The sequence below is a fragment of the Zophobas morio genome, unplaced genomic scaffold, assembly GCF_036711695.1.
Source record: "Zophobas morio isolate AGI-343-1 ecotype UQ-CSIRO unplaced genomic scaffold, CSIRO_AGI_Zmor_V1 ptg000007l, whole genome shotgun sequence".
Taxonomy (NCBI): Eukaryota; Metazoa; Arthropoda; class Insecta; order Coleoptera; family Tenebrionidae; genus Zophobas; species Zophobas morio.
Window position 1 is genome coordinate 2,831,339 of NW_026972112.1, and position 21,353 is coordinate 2,852,691.

Genomic DNA, 21,353 nt, shown 5'->3' on the forward strand with positions numbered 1-21,353 from the left:
CTTCCATAGAATTTTCCATAGATGATAAATCAATAGTAATTTTTGTAAAGGGCTTTCATATAAATTAGAACCAAATAAACTAAGCTAGCTTTTCAGAGAAATTTAAGTTTGTTAATAAGATTAGTAATAACATCGTAAAACTGACCAATTTTTCCGAAAAAAAATGTCTTCTATAGAGCTTTTATCAGGTTCTAAATCTTTTGAGGTGGAATGAACTAAAAAAAATTCAATTTCAGAAAATTTTCATTCGTTTAAAGTAGCATTAATCCAACGAAAAAAGGTGTGAATCTATAGAATTTTCCATAGATGATAAATCTATAGCAGATTTTGTAAAAGGTTTTCGTATAACGCAGAACCAAATCAACAAAGTTATATTTTCAGAAAAGTTTTAGTTCGTTTATAAGGTCGGTGATGACATTGTAAAAATGATGAATTTTTCCCAAAAAATTTTGTCTTCTATAGAATTTTTTTTCAAGTTATAAATCTTTTGAAATGGAACTTCAAATAAACTAAAGAAATTCGATTTGAAAACATTTTCATTTAGATAAAAATATCGTAAATCCATCGAAAATTGGTCAACCTTCCATAGAATTTTCCATAGATGATAAATCAATAGTAATTTTTGTAAAGGGCTTTCATATAAATTAGAACCAAATGAACTAAGCTAGCTAGCTTTTCAGAGAAATTTAAGTTTGTTAATAAGATCAGTAATAACATCGTAAAAATGACCAATTTTTCCGAAAAAAAATGTCTTCTATAGAGTTTTTCAGGTTCTAAATCTTTTGAGGTGGAATGAACTAAAAAAAATTCAATTTTAGAAAATTTTCATTCGTTTAAAATAGCATTAATCCAACGAAAAAAGGTTTGAATCTATAGAATTTTCCATAGATGATTAATCTATAGCAGTTTTTGTAAAAGGTTTTCGTATAAAGTTATATTTTCAGAAAAGTTTTAGTTCGTTTATAAGGTCGGTGATGACATTGTAAAAATGATGAATTTTCCCCAAAAAATTTTGTCTTCTATAGAATTTTTTTTCGGGTTATAAATCTTTTGAACTGGAACTTCAAATAAACTAAAGAAATTCGATGTCAGAAAATTTTCATTTAGTTTAAAGTACTGTTAATTGTTAATCCACCATTTGATATTGTTGAAAGAAAACTGTATTAAGAAAAAAAATTTATAGATTTTGCCCCACCCACCTCTCGGGTGATACGAATTTTTCATTCGTTGTCAAACCAAGAGGAGGAGCGTAATGACAAAATCCATAATTTCCTGCAAAAATTTATAATTGTTAACATGTTTTAACTTTCTTGTTGGGAAAAGAAAATTATATTTGAAAAAAAGGCAAAATATTATTACTTTTATTATTATTTTATTATTCAACAGGCAGTCAACACTTAGAATGTGTTCATAAATATACACTTTTGATTAATTAGATAGGAAATAATATGTTTTACATTCCCACTTGATGAGACACATGTATATAAGGAATACAGATTCGATCAGATAGTGCTCTTCCGCATATTGCACAAATTATAACACAAAAAGCTAAAAAAATTTTACGTGTAATTGTCTCCAGTCTAAATTTGACTTTTTGCTTATCGGGGAAGTAACTTGGCCTAGCTCACCTCCCCCCTCTACATTTCCTACGCCGATTTATATCCAACCGCAGTTCCACAGCCGCACAAAAAGCAAATTAATCCATCACGACATTCCACCACGCTTTTTAATCCGAACCCATTAATTTTAATTACGTCCATCCAGCACGTAAAAAATCCATCGCCGCCTTAATCGCATATAAATCGAGCCGATTTGTAAATGAAATTGTTAATAAATTAATGAGAATCGCCGGCCGTCTTTGCCTCGCATCGATTTTTACCGCCGCGCCATTGTTTCTCCATTTTTATTTTTCAACTGGGAAAACGGCGTATACACTGGAAAAACGTGTTCTTTGTGTGCGCGACGGATGTGACGACTCTTGGCCTTGGTGAGTCCGATTCTTCAGGCAGAGATGCGTATCGAGTCGAATCTGTGAAGTTTTCTTAAATTATGCAAATGGCTCAGTTCTTGGCGAGGCGACTTAAGTATAGTTGTTTGGTGATGTCAGAGGGGGACCGGCTTTTGTTCGAATCTGGCTGCTGCTGTTTCCGGTAATTAGAAGAAGAGGGCTGGTGGTGGGAAAGTGCCAGATGGAGAGAAAAAGCGAAAATTATAGGGGGAATGCGGTGTGGCGGTTTTACCGGGAATATAATTGGCGTAAAAGATGGGTTTTGGCACTGTGTTTATGTTTGTGGTTTATTCGTGTAATTAGCGGGAAATGTTCTCGTACTCGTTATTTCCAGAAGTTGCATTCTGTATTCTGTTTATTTGGTTTTTATAATTATATGTTTTTACCTCTTTGTAGCTGCAATTCCGTGTCTTCTTGACGTTACAGAACGCCTAGTGTACGAATATACACTACGCCAATGTGTTTATATTACAGAGTTTGACGTATCTGTCATTTCAATTATTGAACTGTTCAGGCTGTTTTTAGGCAAAAATGTGCATAAGTGTAATAGATTTACATGGGCTACCTTTGTCTAAAAACTCCCAAACGATATATACCTATATACAATCATTAAACACATTTGACATTTGATATCTGTCACTGTCACTTAGACTTGACCAGTGGCGTATCATTTGCATTCTGAAATGGGTTTTTTACAGCATAAAACTCAATTTCAATTTAAACTCTCGCCTAAACCAACAACAACAACAACAACAACAACAAAAAAAGGTAACACAGAAGTCACAAAAGCAAAAACTGGAGATTATTGATAGCGCCCATAATCCATCACTGTCACGTCCAACGCCCGCCGATAATCCAATCAACTGCCGATAACTATCATCGAAACCTCTTACCGCGGAAAATGAAACCCATCAATTTGAGTCGTTCGAACCTCGCCGATTACAGCTTCCTGGATTCTGAAAGGTTTTATCTCATTAAGCATGCATCTCGCGTACGCACATGCAACAACAACCATTAACCATCTTTCATACACATTCTGGGCAAAAAAGAGGCATAATGGCGGGCGCTCTCAAAGCGTATGGCGTTTTCAATGGTCGCTCTGTATGGGTCAGTAACCGCTCGGCAAGGTCGTGCTCTACCTTTTCCATTGGGCGTACTTTGTGTGGAAAGAGATAAGGAAAAGGGGGCCATGGTTTAATGATGGTTTGTTTGGTTTCAGGGCACTGATTTTTCGTGGAGTACTCCGAATAGGATACCAGCGATGAGTTCGGGAAGCCTCTACAGAGGTTACACCGGGCCGAGGGCCTAGCAATATGCGTGAGGAAGAACTGGAGGTGGCCCTCAAGGTAAGTCGCTTCGAATTCTGAAGAAGTCAATTACTGTTATGAACTAAGGAAGGGGGTGGCTGAGTTTTGGGAGTCCGAACCGGACTGAGTGAGCTGCGATGCAAACGTCACGTGGTTAATGTAGCTTTACAATATGTTTGTTCAAAATGTCAAATATCTAAGCTAAGTTTATTATACGAAAGATTACATCATTTGGTTTAACGGTCTTCAAGTGCGAGTGAAATTAAAAATGAAAGTTATCGTTAGGAAAATGTGAAATTGTTTTTAATAGTTGTTTTCGATTGTTGCTTCACTTTTTTCTTACATGCTGGGTTAATTTTTAGTTGAAAGTGTCGTAAGTTGGGCACGATTTTTTTAAAATACCGAGTTAACAAAATGTCATAACGTCACGCGCCATTTCAAGATGCTCTACGCCGAAAACTATAACCTGTAAAAAGTTATTGGTTCATTGTTGTCGAAATATGTTTACCTATAAACAATAATGCTTTGTTAATCTGGAAACTAAACTAAAGTGTTGCAAAAGTGTAAACTTATTGGAAAAATAAAACCAAAATTCAGAAAAACTTTTTATTTAAATTTTGAAAATTGTAATTGCTAAAAAATCACTTAAAACTATTAAAACGTAGTAAAAGTAAAAATATAAAACTAATATACGATTACTTTGGAGTGCTAAAATAAAGAAATAATAATAAATTCTTAGTTTTTTTTTATATTGTTCATGAAGGAAGAATAATTTTTCATAAACCACGAGTACAAGACTATATTATTTTCTGAAATTTAGATGGCGTTTAATACGCAAAATGATGAAGGGGTGTCATCAAATTTGACAACAATCGGTCCAGTGGTTACAGATTATCTGTCAAATAAAAATTGACACAGACGGAAACGAGAGATCCATTTTTTCACACTCTAGTCTAAGAGTCACGAAACGTCGAGAAAACATGAAAGTAAGCATTCGAAGAAGGATGGACAATATTACAATTTGCGCTCGCCAAACAAAAATATAGTCACCTAAGAATTTGTTGACAGAACAAATTCAGCCGAAAGGTAGGTCGTAACTTGACACAGAAAATGGCAACAAGGCAGAGTTTAGGTTATGTTAAAACGGAAGATTGTAGGCAGCCCCATGAAGGAACCTTGCCAACTTAGCTGCTAGAATAAGACCGATTTTGGCAAATGACATACTCTTTAAGAAAAGAGAGGGTGGGTGGGGCTAGTAGCTGCTAAGATAAAACTAATTTTGGCAGAGGACATACCTTCTAAGAAAAGAGAGGGAGGGTGGGCGGTGCTAATAGCTGGTAAGATAAGACTGACTTTGCCAAATGACATACCCTTTAAGTAATAGGTACCTGCTAAAATAAAATCAGTTTTATCTTAACAGGTACTAGCCCCACCCACCCGCCCTCTCTTCTCTTAAAGGGTATCTCATTTGCCAAAATCAGTCTTATCTTGGCAGCAACTAGCCCCGCCCACCCACCCTCTCTTTTCTTGGAAGATATGTCATCTGCCAAAATTAGTTTTATCTTGGTGGCTTATCTGCTAGAATAAGACCGATTTTGACAAATGACATACTCTCTAAAAAAAGAGAGGGTGGGTGGGTGGAGCTAGTAGTTGCTAAGATAAAACTAATTTTGGCAGATGACATACCTTCTAAGAAAAGAGAGGGTGGGTGGGCGGGGCTAGTACCTGCTAAGATAAAACTGATTTTGGCAGATGGCCTACCTTCTAAGAAAAGAGAGGGTGGGTGGGCGGAGCTAGTATCTGGTAAGATAAGACTGAATTTGACTAATGATATACCCTATAAGAAAAGAGAGGGCGGGTGAATGGGGCTAGTACCTACTAAGATAAGACTGACACTGAGAAATGACATTCGCTCTAAGAAAAGAGAGGGTAGGTGGGCGGGGCTACTACCTGCTAAGATAAGGCTGATTTTGGCAATTAACATATCCTCTAAGTAGTAGATACCTCCTAAAATAAAATCAGTTTTATCTTAGCAGGTACTAGCCCCACCCACCCGCCCTCTCTTCTCTTAAAGGTATATCATCTGCTAAAACCAGTCCTATCTTACCAGCTACTTGCCCCGCCCACCCACCCTCTCTTTTCTTGGAGGGTATGTCATTTTCCAAAATTAGTCTTATCTTGGTAACTTGCCTACTAGAATAAGACCAATTTTGGCAAATGACATACTCTCTAAAAAGAGAGAGGGTGGGTGGGTGGGGCTAGTAGCTGCTAAGATAAAACTAATTTTGGCAGATGACATACCTTCTAAGAAAAGAGAGGGTGGGTGGGCGGGGTAGTACATGCTAAGATAAAACTGATTTTGGCAGATGGGATACCTTCTAAGAAAAGAGGGGGTGGGTGGGCGGGGCTAGTATCTGATAAGATAACACTGATTTTGGCTAATGATATACCCCATAAGAAAAGAGAGGGCGGGTGGGTGGGGCTAGTACTCGTACCTGTTAAGATAAGTCTGACACTGGCAAATGACATACCCTCTAAGTAGTACCTGATAAAATAAAATCAGTTTTATCTTAGTAGGTACTAGCCCCCCCCCACCCGCCCTCTCTTCTCTTAAAGGGTATCTCATTTGCCAAAATCACTCTTATCTTGGCAGCAACTAGCCCCGCCCACCCACCCTCTGTTTTCTTGGAAGGTATGCCATCTGCCAAAATTAGTTTTATCTTACCAGCTACTAGCCCTGCCCATTCGCCCTCTCTTCTCTTAAAGGGTACACCATTTCCCAAAATTGGTTTTATCTTGGTGGCTTATCTGGTAGAATAAGACCAATTTTGGCAAATGACATACTCTCTAAAAAAAAAAAAAGAGGATGGGTGGGTGGAGCTAGTAGTTGCTAAGATAAAACTAATTTTGGCAGATGACATACCTTCTAAGAAAAGAGAGGGTGGGTGGGCGGGGCTAGTAGCTGGTAAGATAGGACTGACTTTGGCAAATCACGTACCCTCTAAGAAAAGAGAGCGTAAGTGGGCGGGGCTAATCCCTGCGAAGATAAGGCTGTTTTTGCCAAATGACATACCCTCTAAGTAGTACTTGATAAAATAAAATCAGTTTCATCTTAGCAGGTACTAGCCCCACCCACCCGCCCTCTCTTGTCTTAAAAGGTATCTCATTTGCCAAAATCAGTCTTATCTTGGCCGCTACTAGCCCCGTCCACCCACCCTCTCTTGTCTTAGAAGGTATGTCATCTGCTAAAAGTAGTTTTATCTTAGCAGGTACTAGCCCCGCCCACCCGCCCTCTCTTCTCTTCTCTTAAAGGGTATGTCATTTCCCAAAATCAGTCTTATCTTCACAGCTTAGCTGCTACATAGAATAACGGGGATTTCGGCCCCCTACGTAACGGACTGAAGGGTTAATCCGCCATTTTCCAGACATCCGGTATATAGGTACCATATGATCGAAAAAAAAACTTGTCAAGTTTGCTCCGATACAGAGTTTAATACGAAAATGACAGAAACAGCCAATGCTGGCAACATAATAAAAAAAAATCCAGTGCTCACTTGACAAGTTTTCTCGATTATATGGTATGTTATGATTATGAAACTTGAAATGGAAAATTTCAGAATTAATCAAATTCTCTAGTTTTAAAAGAATTACAAATTTAACAATTTCAGTAACACAATTGTAATGTTCTAAAAATTAAATTTAAATAAAAAAATATAAATTTTTAAGCTATAAAAAAACCTTGCTAAATTAACTAAAATTTATAACACGAAGGCGTCATAATTATCACACTAGGGACTCCAGAAACTTTATTTTATTTCAAAACTGCAAATTCCAAGAGTTATTAATTAAATTTAAAAAAAATTACAAACCGTATTTTTATTGAGACGATTAAAACCAAAAAATTTGAAAATTATATGGTTTTAGGCTGAAAAATTAACCCACTAATTACAAAAGATTGTAACTTTTATGTCAGGTTGGCAACATTTCTAAAATTTTATGCTGGCCTACCTTCTGTGAAATTGAAATCTTGGGCAGCGCGTCAGTAGTTACCATTTTCTCATAGTCGCTTTGTAGTTGTAGTTTTTGTATTCTGTGTATAGCTGGAACTGTTTCTTAATTATTTTCAGAATTTTTTAAATCAGCATAAATAACATAGTTCACCGTTCATAGTTGATTAACGTTTAAAATTGCACAGATGGCGATAATCTGATCAAAAATGACAATAAAATACGCAACAGAAAAACAAAATCCCTAGACAATTAGTGAATCCAGGTCAGCAGCATAATAAAGCGGCAAATACCAAATATGCGCAAAAGAAAGTAGAACCAATAACTAATGCATTAGACGAAGAAAGAATGAGAGCAGTAACTCGTACATTGTTAATATGCGCGAAATATACAAGAGTGCCAACATACCGCTCGGAAAAAACACCAAATCGTGTAGCATTTGCATGAATATTATTTTGTTTTTCTTCGTGTCTCCGTTCACGCGTAACTTTGATTAACATCTGATTATTTGCTTCGTTCCGTATAAATTAATATACAAAACGTGATTTCTTTCAACTTTAATTAAAAAAATAATTCTTACAGTTCTTTTATCTTTGGAACAAACACAATTAAAACGTGCGTCGGCTTTAAATAGTTCATTATTTTAAGGAAACGTTTCGCAATAATGTCTTTATTTTGTTTAGTAGCCAGCACAAGAAATTTCTTTTATCGCCTACGCTACAACTTAACGAGCTTGTTTTTGGTAGCGGGTTTAAAACTATTTGTTCGGAGATATTTTTACGTGGTTAGAAATTCAATCCAACAAACACAACTCAAATTTATATGTTAGCGGTTTCGATTTTCGGGTTTACAAAACACTCGAATCAATAGGAATAGGAACGCGTGAATTAAGATAATGGTAGTGAACTCAGCACATACCACGTTACGAATCTAGGCCGCCGAGATCGCCGCCAAACGTTCTGCATCGCAACGACCACTCATAATTTATGCCATGAATAATTCAAGCTAAAATAGTACCAGGGATAGTCAATCCCGCCCCATGCAAATTTTTCCAGCTTTCTTTCCCATTAAAACCTTTCTGCATAGGTGGTGATCGTGGGCAATGGTGGAGTGGGCAAATCTAGCATGATCCAAAGATATTGCAAAGGCACTTTCACGAAGGATTACAAGAAAACGATAGGAGTCGACTTCTTGGAAAGGCAAATCGAGTAAGTACCGTTTTTTGCCATTTTCGCCATTATCAGCACGCACGTCTCGCTAATTTGTAATTGTAAATTGGTGTGAAGCGTGTCTAATTTCACAAGGAATTTCCGGCTGCGGGCTGTGTTTTCCATTTCCCGGCGCATTCGCCAAAAGTGGGAGAATTTTCACACCTTGTAACACAACTTAATGTGTGTTAAGAGATATCGCGGCGGTGTTGCCAATTCGTTAAATGTACACTATATTATCCATTCATGATCTTTATATAGTAAAGTAGGCTTTGATATTTTTTCTTTAAGTTGGATAAACTGATTTGATGATCTAGTTTTTTGTCTGTCAGTAGTCTGATTGACATTTGCTTTGAGCTGGATTGCCACTTTTCTGCTTCTACAACAATGTTTATATTTCTGGCATATTTTTTAACCTTTAATTTAATAAAACATAACCTAACGAAAAAAGTTCAGGGAATTTTTATTCTTCTGCATCAAATACCAACAAACTCACTAGATTTTCATGGCCAACCCCTATATAAAGGTCGTGAACGGATAATACCTTTAATTTTTTTTTTAATGTTTTATCTTATTTTTCACACAATCGTCACAGTTGAGATAGGGCGGGTGGGCGCTAATATATTAATTTTCAGGAAGTAGAATTGTGAGTATATCATAATTGAGTACATTAATTTAAAAGAGCTGTTTGATTAATGCTGTGCTCACTAAGCATGAGACTTATTAAATTTTAGAAAAATGTTGCATTAATCAGAAAAATGAAGTGAAAATCTTAAGAAAATTCGTAATCACACTCAAAATCCAAAATGTTTAAAATATTGGAAATATTCCTTATGTTTTCAAAACTAAATGAATAAATTTACTTAGGTTTAAATATCTGAAACATAGTTGGCAGTGGAGATTTTAAAATACCCATAATACATTAATTTTCAGAGTGCAGGAACATGAAAAATCAGAGTCAAAAATAAAATTTTCGTGAAAAAAGAACCAACAAAAAATAAATTTTCTTTGATTTAAAAAAGATTGTTCGATTAATGCTGTGCTCACTAAACATGCGACTTTGCAAATTTTAGCGAATGATGAAAGTTTAAAAGTGAATAGATACAGGAAATTTGCAATTTAAAACTTTTAAATTTCACAAGTTTTTACAATATTAATAGGGGCAAAATCAGTTTTATCTTAACAAACACTAGGCCCGCCCACCCGCCCCCTCTTTTCTCAGAGGATGTCATCTGCCAAAATAAGTTTTATGTTAGCAAGTACTAGCCCCGCCCACCCACCCTTTACTTTCTTAGAACGTATGTTATTTGCCAAAATCAACCTTATCTTATCAAGTACTAGCCCCGCCCACCCGCCCCCTATTTTCTCAGAGGATATGTCATCTGCCAAAATAAGACTTATGTTGGCAAGTACTAGCCCCGTCCATCCGCCCTTTATTTCCTCAGAAGGTAGTACTTGCTAGTTAGTACTTGCTAATATTACTATTACTATTAGTCTTATTTTGGCAGATGACATATCCTCTGACAAAATAGGGGTGGGTGGGCGGGGTTGGTGCTTGCTGGGATAAGAGTGATTTTGGCAAATGACATATCCTCTGAAAAAATAGGGGGCGGGTGGGCGGGGATAGTACTTGCTAAGATAAGACTGATTTTGCCCCTATTAAACTTGTAAAAACTTGTTAAATTTAAAATGTGTTAATTTGCATATTTCCATAGAAACGAGTTAAATTCCTAAATCTGATGGGATATTTATTTTTTAACAACCGAGTCATTAAATTCTGAGACACCCTGTATAAGCAAATTAAAAAAAATATGAATGCAGTGATAAAACACAAGCATAGACTGATTATATTTTGCACAATTTATTAATCAGAAAAATAAAACGAAAATTTTAAGAAAATTCAATAATGATATTCAAAATCCAAAATGTTCAAAATATTGGAAACATTTCTTACGTTTTGAAAATTGAATGAATATATTTGGTTTAAACATCTGAAATATAATTGGCAGTGGAGACTTTAAAATTCTCATAATACGCTAATTTTCAGAGTGTAGAAACATGAAAAATCATAGTTGAGTAAAAAGTGAAATTTTTGTGAAAAAAGAAACAACAAAAAGTAAATTTTCTTTAATTTAAAAGAGATTCTTCGATTAATGCTGCGCTCACTAAACATGCGACTTTTCAAATATTAGAAGAATGAGAGTTTGAATGTGAAAAGATACATTGAGTGTTTTGTAGAATAAAAAGAAAATGTTAAGAAAATTCAGTGTTGACACTTAAAATCCAAAATGTTCAAAATATTAGAAATATTTCGTATGTTTTGAAAACTAAATGAATATATTTAGTTAAAACATAATTGGCAGTAGACATTTTCAAATTCCCATAATACATTAATTTTCAGCGTACACGAACATGAAAAAATCATAGTTGAGTCAAAAATAAAATTTTCGTGAAAACAGAAGCAACAAAAAGTAAATATTCTTTGATTTAAAAGATAGTTTAAAAGTGAAAAGATACAGAAAATTTGCAATTTTTTCCCAAAGGATATATCATTTGCCAAAATCGATCTTATCGTAGCAAATACTAGCCCCGCCCACCCGCCCCCTTTTTTCCCAGAAGATATATTATTTGCCAAAATCAACCTTATCTTACCAAGTACTAGCCCCGCCCACCCGCCCCCTACTTTTTCAGAGAACATATCATCTGCAAAATAAAACTTATGTTACCAAGTACTTGGCAGATGGGCTGGGATAGTACTTGCTAAGATAAGACTGATTTTGCCCCTATTAAACTTGTAAAAACTTGTTAAATTTAAAAGGTATTAATTTGCATATTTCCATAGTAACGAGTTAAATTCCTAAATCTGATTGGATATTTATTTTTTAACAACCCAGTCATTAATTTCTCTGAGACACCCTGTATAAGCAAATTAAAAAAATATGAATGCAGTGATAAAACACAAGCATAGACTGATCATATTTTGCACATTTTATTAGTCAGAAAAATAAAACGAAAATTTTAAGAAAATTCAATAATTCAAAATCCAAAATGTTCAAAATATTGGAAACATTTCTTACGTTTTGAAAATTCAATGAATATATTTGGCTTAAACATCTGAAATATAATTGACAGTGAAGACTTTAAAATTCTCATAATACGTTAATTTTCAGAGTGTAGAAACATGAAAAATCATAGTTGAGTAAAAAGTAAAATTTTTGTGAAAAAAGAAGCAACAAAAAGTAAATTTTCTTTGATTGAAAAGAGATTCTTCGATTAATTCTGTGCTCACTAAACATGCGACTTTTCAAATATTAGGGAAGAATGAGAGTTTGAATGTGGAAAGACACATTGAGTGTTTTGAAGAATAAAAGGAAAATGTTAAATTAATCAGAAAATGTTAAGAAAATTCAGTGTTGACACTTAAAATCCAAAATGTTCAAAATATTAGAAATATTTCTTATGTTTTGAAAACTAAATGAATATATTTAGTTAAAACATAATTGGCAGTAGACATTTTCAAATTCCCATAATACATTAATTTTCAGCGTACACGAACATGAAAAAATCATAGTTGGCATAGGGGCAAAATCTCCTCCCCTTTATTTACTCAGAAGGTAATACTTGCTAACATAAGTCTTATTTTGGCAAATGACATCCTCTGAGAAAATAGGGGCGGGTGGGCGGGGATAATACTTGCCGAGATAAGACTGATTTTGGCAAATGACATCCTCTGAAAAAATAGGGGTGGGTGGGCGGGGATAGTACTTGCTAAGATAAGACTGATTTTGGCAAATGACATGTCCTCTGAGAAAATAGGCGGGGGGCGGAGCTAGCACTGCTAAGATAAGATAATTTTGCCCCTATTAAACTTCTAAACTTGTTAAATTTAAAAGGTGTTAAATTGCAAGTTGCCTTGGTAACGAGTTAAATTCCTAAATCTGACTGGATCTTTATTTTTTAACAATTCAGTCATTATTTTTTTTTGAATCACCTTGTTTAAGCAAATCTAAAAAATATTAATGCAATGATAAATCATATGTATAGACTCATCATATTTTGCATATTTTAGATAATATTTATCCGGCAACATTTTTAGATGACGTCATCAATTTTTTGGACGGGATAAGCGAATATATTTCATTAAAAAATTATTATACTTACCATAAATTGATAACATCTGCAAGATTTCAAAATCGAATCAAAATTTTATTGTTGTAAGACGAAAAAGTGAGTTTTATATTGACAAACAATAGTAAAAGACACTAAAAGGTAAAATTAATCCCACCCATCTGCGTCTGCATTTCATTGGCTTATTTTATTTATTGGAAGATGAAAGTTGAATTCTATTTTGGCAATGGTCGAATCTAATTAAATGAACTTCAAAAGTTGTCTAGTGGCCCAATCTATGCTTATAAAAATTCAAAGTGGCCCCGCCCACCCACCCAGTTTTATTTCTGATCACTAATTTTATTGGACAAAAAGTGTATTTTCTATTCTATTCTTTTTGGTGTGTTTATGCAGGGTCGATGGTGAAGAAGTCCGCCTGATGTTGTGGGACACCGCAGGACAGGAAGAATTCGATGCCATCACCAAAGCCTACTACCGAGGTGCTCAAGCATGTGTTCTTGCGTTTTCGACGATAGACAGGGACTCGTTCGAAGCCGCACATTCATGGAAACTCAAAGTAATTTTTGAACCTAATAATAGTCACACAAACAGAAAAAGTTCCACCTTTCAAACATTTCACTCAGCCTCGCCGATTCCTCTAATGATCCGTACAGGATGTGCCAAGTATAGCACACTCTCACCGTAAAATTAATCACCAACCATGACTCTGCTATTTGCCCACCACAAACAAAACAACTCGCATAACGGCGTCCCGAGTGTTTAATCCCGACGGCAGTTTCAACATCCATTTTTACGAGATGTCATTTCGCAGTCCTTATTATAAATGTATATTTATTTTACAGGTTGAAAACGAGTGTGGCGAGATTCCAACCGTCATCGTACAAAACAAAATCGACCTGATGGACCAGAGCGTCGTTAATCCGTAAGTTGCATAAACGGCCTTTTTTTCGCAAAACGGCCTTAAGGACATTCGTTTCCAGTCATTAGATAGGCGATTACGGTACCGGACCATAATATGCTAATGAGGACTAGATGCGTGTGGCATAACTCGAATATTACAATCTTATTTACGGCTGGATAGAGCCATAAACGTGTCTTTATTATAGCTACCTCCGCAACCGCTCCCCACAACCCCAACAGCGCGACTTAGATGGCGCTGCAGGCGGAAACGGAAGCTCAAAATGCGCGTATGACAGGATTAGCGTTGACTAATTGAATTATAGTAAGCCGGCTTAAGTTAAGTTATTGGTGCTCGAGGTGGACAGTTGAACGAGATTTGTCAAGTCTGCACTAACTGTAAACATTCTCATTTGCATACTTCGTCTGGTATGGCGGCTAGTTTAATTGGAAATTGAGTTTATTATTCGCATTCCGGCGACCGGAGGAAAATCACGACTATTAAATGTGGTTAAGGCGCATAAATTTTATTCGGTCTGACCAAAAATAGTGGAGAGCGGCACGCGATCGTTTGCCCGATTTATGGGGTTGAAGTAGCCGCTGTGACGTCAGGGACTGGACGGCCAGACGCTTTTCCAAGAATTAATGGGGTTGAAATTCTTTGTAATAAATTCACGCTACAGAAAACTACAGCGCGCTGTCTTGGATTAAATAAGGTTATTCAAGTAGTTTAAAAAGGTCAGAACTCAATGAAATAAAATTTCGACAAACAACAAAAATGTATCTAGTGCTATAAACACGGACAAATCGTAGTGAAAGTTTAAGTACCTTATTTGTCATTCGAAGTTAGGTTACGTAACTTCGAAATGACACTAACTCTTGTTTTTATTGCGCTCTCTAGTGATAATTTATCACGTTGGTACCGTCATAGATTTATATAGATGCGACATACAGGCTTATTTTGCAAACCCACCCTTATTGACAAAAACTTGTTTCACTACAACTCGTCGCCTGAGAACTTGTTTGATTTACAGACCAGAGCGCGCTCAGGCCAATGTCGACTCTAAGCGTTCAGAAGCGATTTGGTTGGTTAGGACTATCATTTCTGCGGGAAATAGTTGTTTCGAAATATCGAAGAACTGAAAATCGAAAAAATGTAAAATTTAAAAACCGAATAACGAAAAATCGAGAAATCGAAACTACCAAATTTAAAAAATCGGATAACTGAAAAATCGAAAAATCAAAAAATCAAGAAATCGAACAATTGGAAAACCGAAGTAGGCCAAAATCGAAAAGTTATAAATTAAACAATTTATAAATTGAGAAATTGACAATCAAAATATCGAAAAATCCAAATTTAGATAAATCGAGAAATCAAAAAGCTTAAAAATTCGAAAAATTGAAAAATTGGGAGATTGAGAGATCAAAAGAACGAGAAATCGAAAAGTGATGAAGTCGAAAAATCGAAAAATAGAGAAATCGACAAACAAAAAATTAAAAGTTGAAAAATTGGAAAAGAGAAAAAATCAAAAAACGAAAAAATGGAAAACTGGAAAAACTGGGAAACCGAAATACGTCAAAATAAAAAATTGAAAAACTGATAAATCGAAAACCTGAACAATCAAATCTCGATAAATCGGGAATGAAAAATTAACAAATCGAAAAATTGAAAAACAGAACATCAGGAAGTCGAAAAATCGAAAGATTAAGAAATATTGAAAAATTAAACATAAGTCGCAAAATCTAAAGTTTATAAATCCAAAAATTGAAAAATCGAAAATGTAAAAAATCGAAAAATCCAGAAGTCAAAAATAAAAAAGCCGAAGAATTGAAATATTGAAAAATCCTAAAACTGATATATGTATCTAAAAACTGAAAAATCGAAAAATAAAAAAGTGAACTCGAAAAATAGAAACCTTGAAAAATCAAAAAATTGAAAAATCAAAAAATTAAAGAACTGAAGAACAGGAAAATCGAAACACTCGAAGGTCAAGAAATGGGAAAATCAAAACATCGATTAATTGAAAAATCGAAAAATTGAGAGTTTATAAAAGTCAAACTTGAAAAATTAAAAAATCGAAAATTTGACAAAATAACAATTGAAAAACAGAAAATCTAAAACCGGGAAGTCGAAAAATCAAAAGATTAATTTAAGAATTCGAAAACTTGAAATATTGAAATATCGAAGAACTGAAATGAAAAATCGAGAAATCGAAAAATCTGAAATTTTAAAAATCAAAAAATCTAAAATTAAAAAATCGAAAAATCGAAAAAGTAAAAAAATCGACACCTCTAAAAATTCAGGAGTCAGAAATCGATTCGATTTTTTGATTTTCCCATTTCTCAATTTTTTGACTTTTCAGTGTTTCGATTTTTCAGTTTTTCAATTCAAGTTTTCGAATTTCCGGGTCTTCGTTTTTCCATTTTCGATTTTTCAAATTTTCTATTATTATTATTCGACTTCCATTTTTAGATTTTTCGATTTCTCAATTTTTCGGTGTTTTAGTTTCGGCATTTTTCAATATTTTTTCGTTTTTTTAGTTTTTGGATTTTAAAATTTTAGATTTTCCATTTTTTCGATTTTTTGTTTTGATTTGTCAATTTTTCAATTTTCAATTTTCCGAAATTTTAATTTTTCAATTATGAAGACATTACATTTTTCGGTTTCTCTATTTTTCGATTTTTCAGTTCTTTGATTTTTTTGTTTTCGGCTATTCGGTTATTCGATTTTCCATTTTTTTGATGTTTCAGTTTTTCACATTCTTGATTTTTGATTTTTGATTTTTCAATTTTTCGATTGTTTCAACTTTGGATTTTCGATTTCTCGGTTTTCCCTTTTTCTATTTTACAAATTTTAGATTTTTGAAATTGCCACTTTTCGATTCCTCGATTTTTCAATTTTTCTAGTATTCAATATTTCGCTACTTTAATTTTTCTTAATTTTACAAATTTCGATTTATCGATTTGTCGATTTTTCGGTTCTCCGATATATTTTTCAATGTTGCGGATTTTTAAATTTTTGATTTTTCAGTTTTTTGATGTTTCAATTTTTCGTTTTTACAATTTTGTAATGTTTTGATTTATTGACGATCCGGTTTTTCTACTTTTAAAATTTTTCAAATTTTTGGATTTTTAGATTTCTCGACTTTTCAAGTTTTCGATTTCTCAATTTTTCAATACATATTTTAATTTTTACAACTTTTGCATTTCTGGATTTTTCCATTTTCAGTTTATAACGTTTCTAAATTTTTTTTTATTCTCCTATTTCTCAATTTTTTGACTTTTCAGTGGTTCGATTTTTCAGTTTTTCAATTAAATGTTTTAAATTTTCGTGTTATCGTTTTTCTATTTTTCAATTTTTCAAATTTTCAATTATTCGACTCCAGTTTTCGACTTTTCGATTTCTCACTTTGTCGATAAAATTTAAAAATCGAAAAATTGAAAAATCGACACATCGAAAAATCCAGGTGTCAAAAATCGAAAAGTCGAAGAATCGAAATATTGAAAAATCCCAAAACTTAAATATCGTAAAACTGAAAAATGAAAGAAAAACCAAAAATGGGAAACTAAATCGGGAAATCAAAACATTGAAAAATCGAAAAATTTAAAATGACAATTGAAAACAGAAAATCTAAAACCGGCAAGTCGAAAAATCGAAAGATTAAGCAGTCGAAAAAGTAAAAAAATCGACCCATCGAAACTCCAAAAGTCAAAAATCGAAAAGTCGAAGAATCGAAATACTGAAAAATCCCAAAACTGAAATATTGAAAAGCTGAAAAATGAAAGAAAAACTGAAAAATGATAAACCTGAAAAATCTGAAAACTGAAATATCCAAAAACTGAGAACCTAAAAAGTCGAAAAATCCAAAAAGTGAAGTCGAAAAATCGAAACCTTAAAAAACTGAAAAACCAAAAATCAAAAACCTGAAAAATCGAAAAATTAAAGAATTGAACAGGAATATCGAAACCCTCGAAAGTCAAGAAATGGGAAAATCGAAACATCGATTAATTGAAAAATCCAAAAAGTGACAGTTTATAAATTAATGTCAAATTTGAAAAATTGAAAAATCGAAAATTTGAAAAAACGGCAGTTGAAAAACAGAAAATCTAAAACAGGGAAGTCGAAAAATAGATAGATTAAGAAATCAAAACATTTGAAAAATTCGAAAACTTGAAAAACTGAAATATCGAAGAACTGTAATGAAAAATCGAGAAATCGAAAAATCTAAAATTTTAAATATTGAAAAATTAAAATATCAAAAACTGAAAAATCTAAAATTTAAAAAATTGGTCTAAAGAGTTTAGACAGTACTTCCCTCGCTGTCGGAAACTTGACGACTGCATACCTATTGTGTTTTTTTTCTCATTACATTTTTGTAGTGGGAATTTAAAAAAAAATTGCGATGACGTCATCAACATTTTTGCAAGGACACGTATATCAGTTGGGATAGATGTAGTGTAATACTAAGAATAAAATTATTATATTCTCAAATTTTCGGGAAAATGAATTGGGTCGTTTGAATATTGATTTGTAATAATCAATAAAATAACGAAACAATTTACTCACGTATACCTACGTATCAGAGGCAACTGAAAATCGTGTATGTATAAACATTGTTAATTTAAGATGACAGGCGTAACAGCATACGTGAGAGCCAAACACAGAAACTGTAAACAAAACGACCGTCGGTTTTATTGCTTCGACTTCCGCTTATTATATAAAACATTGGGTTTTATTTTAATTCTTGACGGTGAAATTCACAATTGGTTGATTATAAACATGTCTATTTCACATTCGCGGAATCAAGTGAACGCATAAAACAAATGCAGGTCTGTAATGTTAAAGTCGATGTAAATAAGCGTGCTACCCTTATGTTTCAACCGAGTTTTTCCTTTAACAAATTTTGTGTCTACCAAATTGGGTTGGTTGGGGTGTAATACTAATAATAAGTGTTGCCTTTAATTTAATCAATAAAATAAATTGACTTCATTAATTTTTTTGAACCACCTATTAAGAAAATCTAAAAAATATGAATGGAATGATAAATCACAAGTACAAACTCATCATATTTTTTGCATTTTAGATAGGATTTATTCAGCAAAATTTAAGGGTGACGTCATCAATTTTTTTAGGAGGGATGAACAAATACATTTTGAACAAAAGTTTACCATGCTCATAATAACTTTAAAATATTCCCAAGATTTCAAAGCATTCGGTTTTGTAATTCCTGATTAAATCGATAAAATAAATTCACGCCTTCATTAATTTTTTTGAGTCACCCTGCATATGCAAATCCAAAAATATGAATGGAATGATAAATCACAAGTACAGACTCATCATATTTTGTACATTTTAGATACGATTTATTCGGAAAACTTTTGAGCTGACGTCATCAGTTTTTTGTAGAAGATAACCAAATATATTTTGACTAAAAATTTATTACGCTCTTTATAACCTTAAAACATCTGCAAGATTTCAAAGCATTCGGTTTTGTAGTTCCTGATTAAATCAATAAAATAAATTTACGCATTCATTAATTTTTTTGAGTCACTCTGTATATGCAAATCCAAAAAATATGAATGGAGTGATAAATGACAAGTACAGGCTCATCATTTTTTGTACATTTTAGATATGATTTATTCGGCAAACTTTCGAGCTGACGTCATCAAGTTTTTGGAGGGGATAAGCAAATATATTTTGACTAAACATTTATTATGCTCTTTATGACCTTAAAACATCTGCAAGATTTCAGAGCATTCGGTTTTGTAGTTCCTGATTAAATCAATAAAATATATTTACGCATTCATTAATTTTTTTGAGTCACCCTGTATATGCAAATCCAAAAAATATTAATGGAGTGATAGTTCACAAGTACAGACTCATCATATTTTGTACATTTTAGATATGATTTATTCCACAAACTTTTGAGCTGACGTCATCAAGTTTTTGGAGGGGATAAGCAAATATTTTTTGACTAAAGATTTATGATGCTCTTTATAGCCTTAAAACATCTGCAACATTTCAAAGCATTCTGGTTAGCAGATTAAAAATTAAATTTCAAAATGTTGTTTTATAATTTTGATTTTTTTTCCAAAAATCTGGACGTTTCGGGTGAAAAGTCGATTCAGAGTTGTAAACTACATGTGTAGGACTATGTTATTTTATACAATTGAAAACCCATTTACTATGTACAATTTTGAAGTGACGTCATCGCTTTAGTGGTGGGGATGATTCGACAAATTTTGGTTAGCGTTTTACCATCTACATGATAATCTTAATATAAGTACAAAATTTCACAACAATCGGTCGAGTACTTTCGGAGATTATCTGTCTAATAAAAATCCGTGACAACAGACGGACAGACGGACAGACGGACAGACGGACAGACGGACAGACGGACGGACAGACGGACAGACGGACAGACGGACAGACGGACAGACGGACAGACAGACGGAAATGGGAGACCTATTTCTTCGTCTTCTAGGGGTCATGAAAGATCGAGAAAACGTAAAAGTAGAGAGTCGGCCGACGGACTCGATTACAATACTTCCTTTGCTTACGCTCGGGAAGTAAAACCGAAAAATCGAAAGATTAAGAAATCGAAACATTTGAAAAATTGAAATATGGAAGAGCTGAAATGAAAAATCTAAAATTTTAAATATTGAAAAATTAAAATACTAAAAAATTGAGAATTCTAAAATGGAAAAGTCGAAGAACAGAAATATTGAAAAATCCCAAAACTGAAATATCGAAAAACTGAAAAATGAAAGAAAAACTGACGAATCGAAAAACTGAAAAATCCCAAAATTAAAAAATTGAAAAATGAAAAATCGAAAAATCAAAAAAATCAAGTTGAAAAATCGAAACCTGAAAAATCAATTAACTGAAAAATCGACAAATAAAAAGTTTATAAAAGTCAAAAATTGACAAAATGACAAGTGAAAATCTAAAACCGGGAAGTCGAAAAATTAAACGATTAAGAAACCGAAACACTTGGAAAATTCGAAAACTTGAAAAATTGAAATATCGAAGAACTGAAATGAAAAATCGAGAAATCGAACCTGAATTAAAGTGAAGGAAACATGCAGCTTGTAATATTCTGATTAAATTAGTGTCAATTAAAAGTAAAACGCGTCGTTAAAAATATTATGACATTTTTTCTAGTTAATTTTATTCCTAGTTAGAAACAAACACTGTTGCCAACATAAGTCGAGGAGTCCTCAACCGTCATTTAATTTAAACTACACTTTTGATCCGTCATAGTTTTGACGATGATACACAGAAGTATTATGGGTTGCCTATACACCATTTCCAACGTTTCTTCTTTTTAGGGAAGAAGCTGACCTTCTGGCCCGTGCCCTCGGCTGCCGCCTGCTGAGGACATCCGTCAAAGAAGACGTCAACGTCGCCGCCGTGTTCCGGCACCTGGCGGCGCGGTGCCTTGCAGAACTTCGAGATCCTCGAGATTATGACTATTTCACCACCCCCACACCTCACCACCCCAATTCGCTTACAATCAGTACGTCCACACCTCAAAAATTTCATAATACATATTTGCGTGTTCCAGGTGCCTTCAGCCCTAGTCATTCTTCCAAAAACCACAACGGAACGATAGTATTGAGGCCCAACAAGCATAAAAAGAAGAAGAACGTCTTAAAGAATGCTTGTAGGATATTGTGACATCCAAAAGACTTTTATTTTAACAAAAAGGTGTCGTTTGCCATTGCTGAAAATACATGTAAAATATTGTAACAGTGTGTCGAGTAATTAACTGACTGATTTTCTAAGCCCTACAGG

The 21,353-nt window shown here is 33.7% G+C and overlaps 2 protein-coding genes across 2 annotated transcripts in view; both read left to right on the top strand.

Moving 5' to 3' along the window:
* The window catches only part of LOC135124690 (uncharacterized), a 68,371-nt gene extending 59,872 nt beyond the window's left edge, over window positions 1-8,499 (top strand). The window contains exons 4-5 of the mRNA XM_064049922.1: window positions 3,228-3,354; window positions 8,409-8,499. Of these exons, the coding sequence (XP_063905992.1) occupies window positions 3,228-3,317 (90 nt within the window). The 3' untranslated portion in view covers window positions 3,318-3,354; window positions 8,409-8,499. The remainder of the gene's footprint in view (window positions 1-3,227; window positions 3,355-8,408) is intronic.
* Window positions 3,322-21,236, top strand: LOC135124691 (ras-related protein Rab-23-like). The gene is made up of 8 exons (XM_064049923.1): window positions 3,322-3,354; window positions 8,409-8,530; window positions 13,052-13,214; window positions 13,501-13,580; window positions 13,765-13,845; window positions 14,590-14,640; window positions 20,888-21,075; window positions 21,124-21,236. Exons 1-8 carry the CDS (start codon window positions 3,322-3,324, stop codon window positions 21,234-21,236), a joined length of 831 nt encoding a protein of 276 aa, XP_063905993.1.
* Window positions 21,237-21,353: the final 117 nt, after the last annotated feature.

Excerpts from the sequence above, each read along its gene's own strand:
- LOC135124691 (XM_064049923.1), top strand. The coding sequence starts at position 3,322 with ATGCGTGAGGAAGAACTGGAGGTGGCCCTCAAG. Across the intron at positions 8,531-13,051 it reads TTCTTGGAAAGGCAAATCGA|GGTCGATGGTGAAGAAGTCC; the intron begins GTAAGTACCGTT and ends GTGTTTATGCAG. Across the intron at positions 13,846-14,589 it reads AACGGAAGCTCAAAATGCGC|ACCAGAGCGCGCTCAGGCCA; the intron begins GTATGACAGGAT and ends TTTGATTTACAG.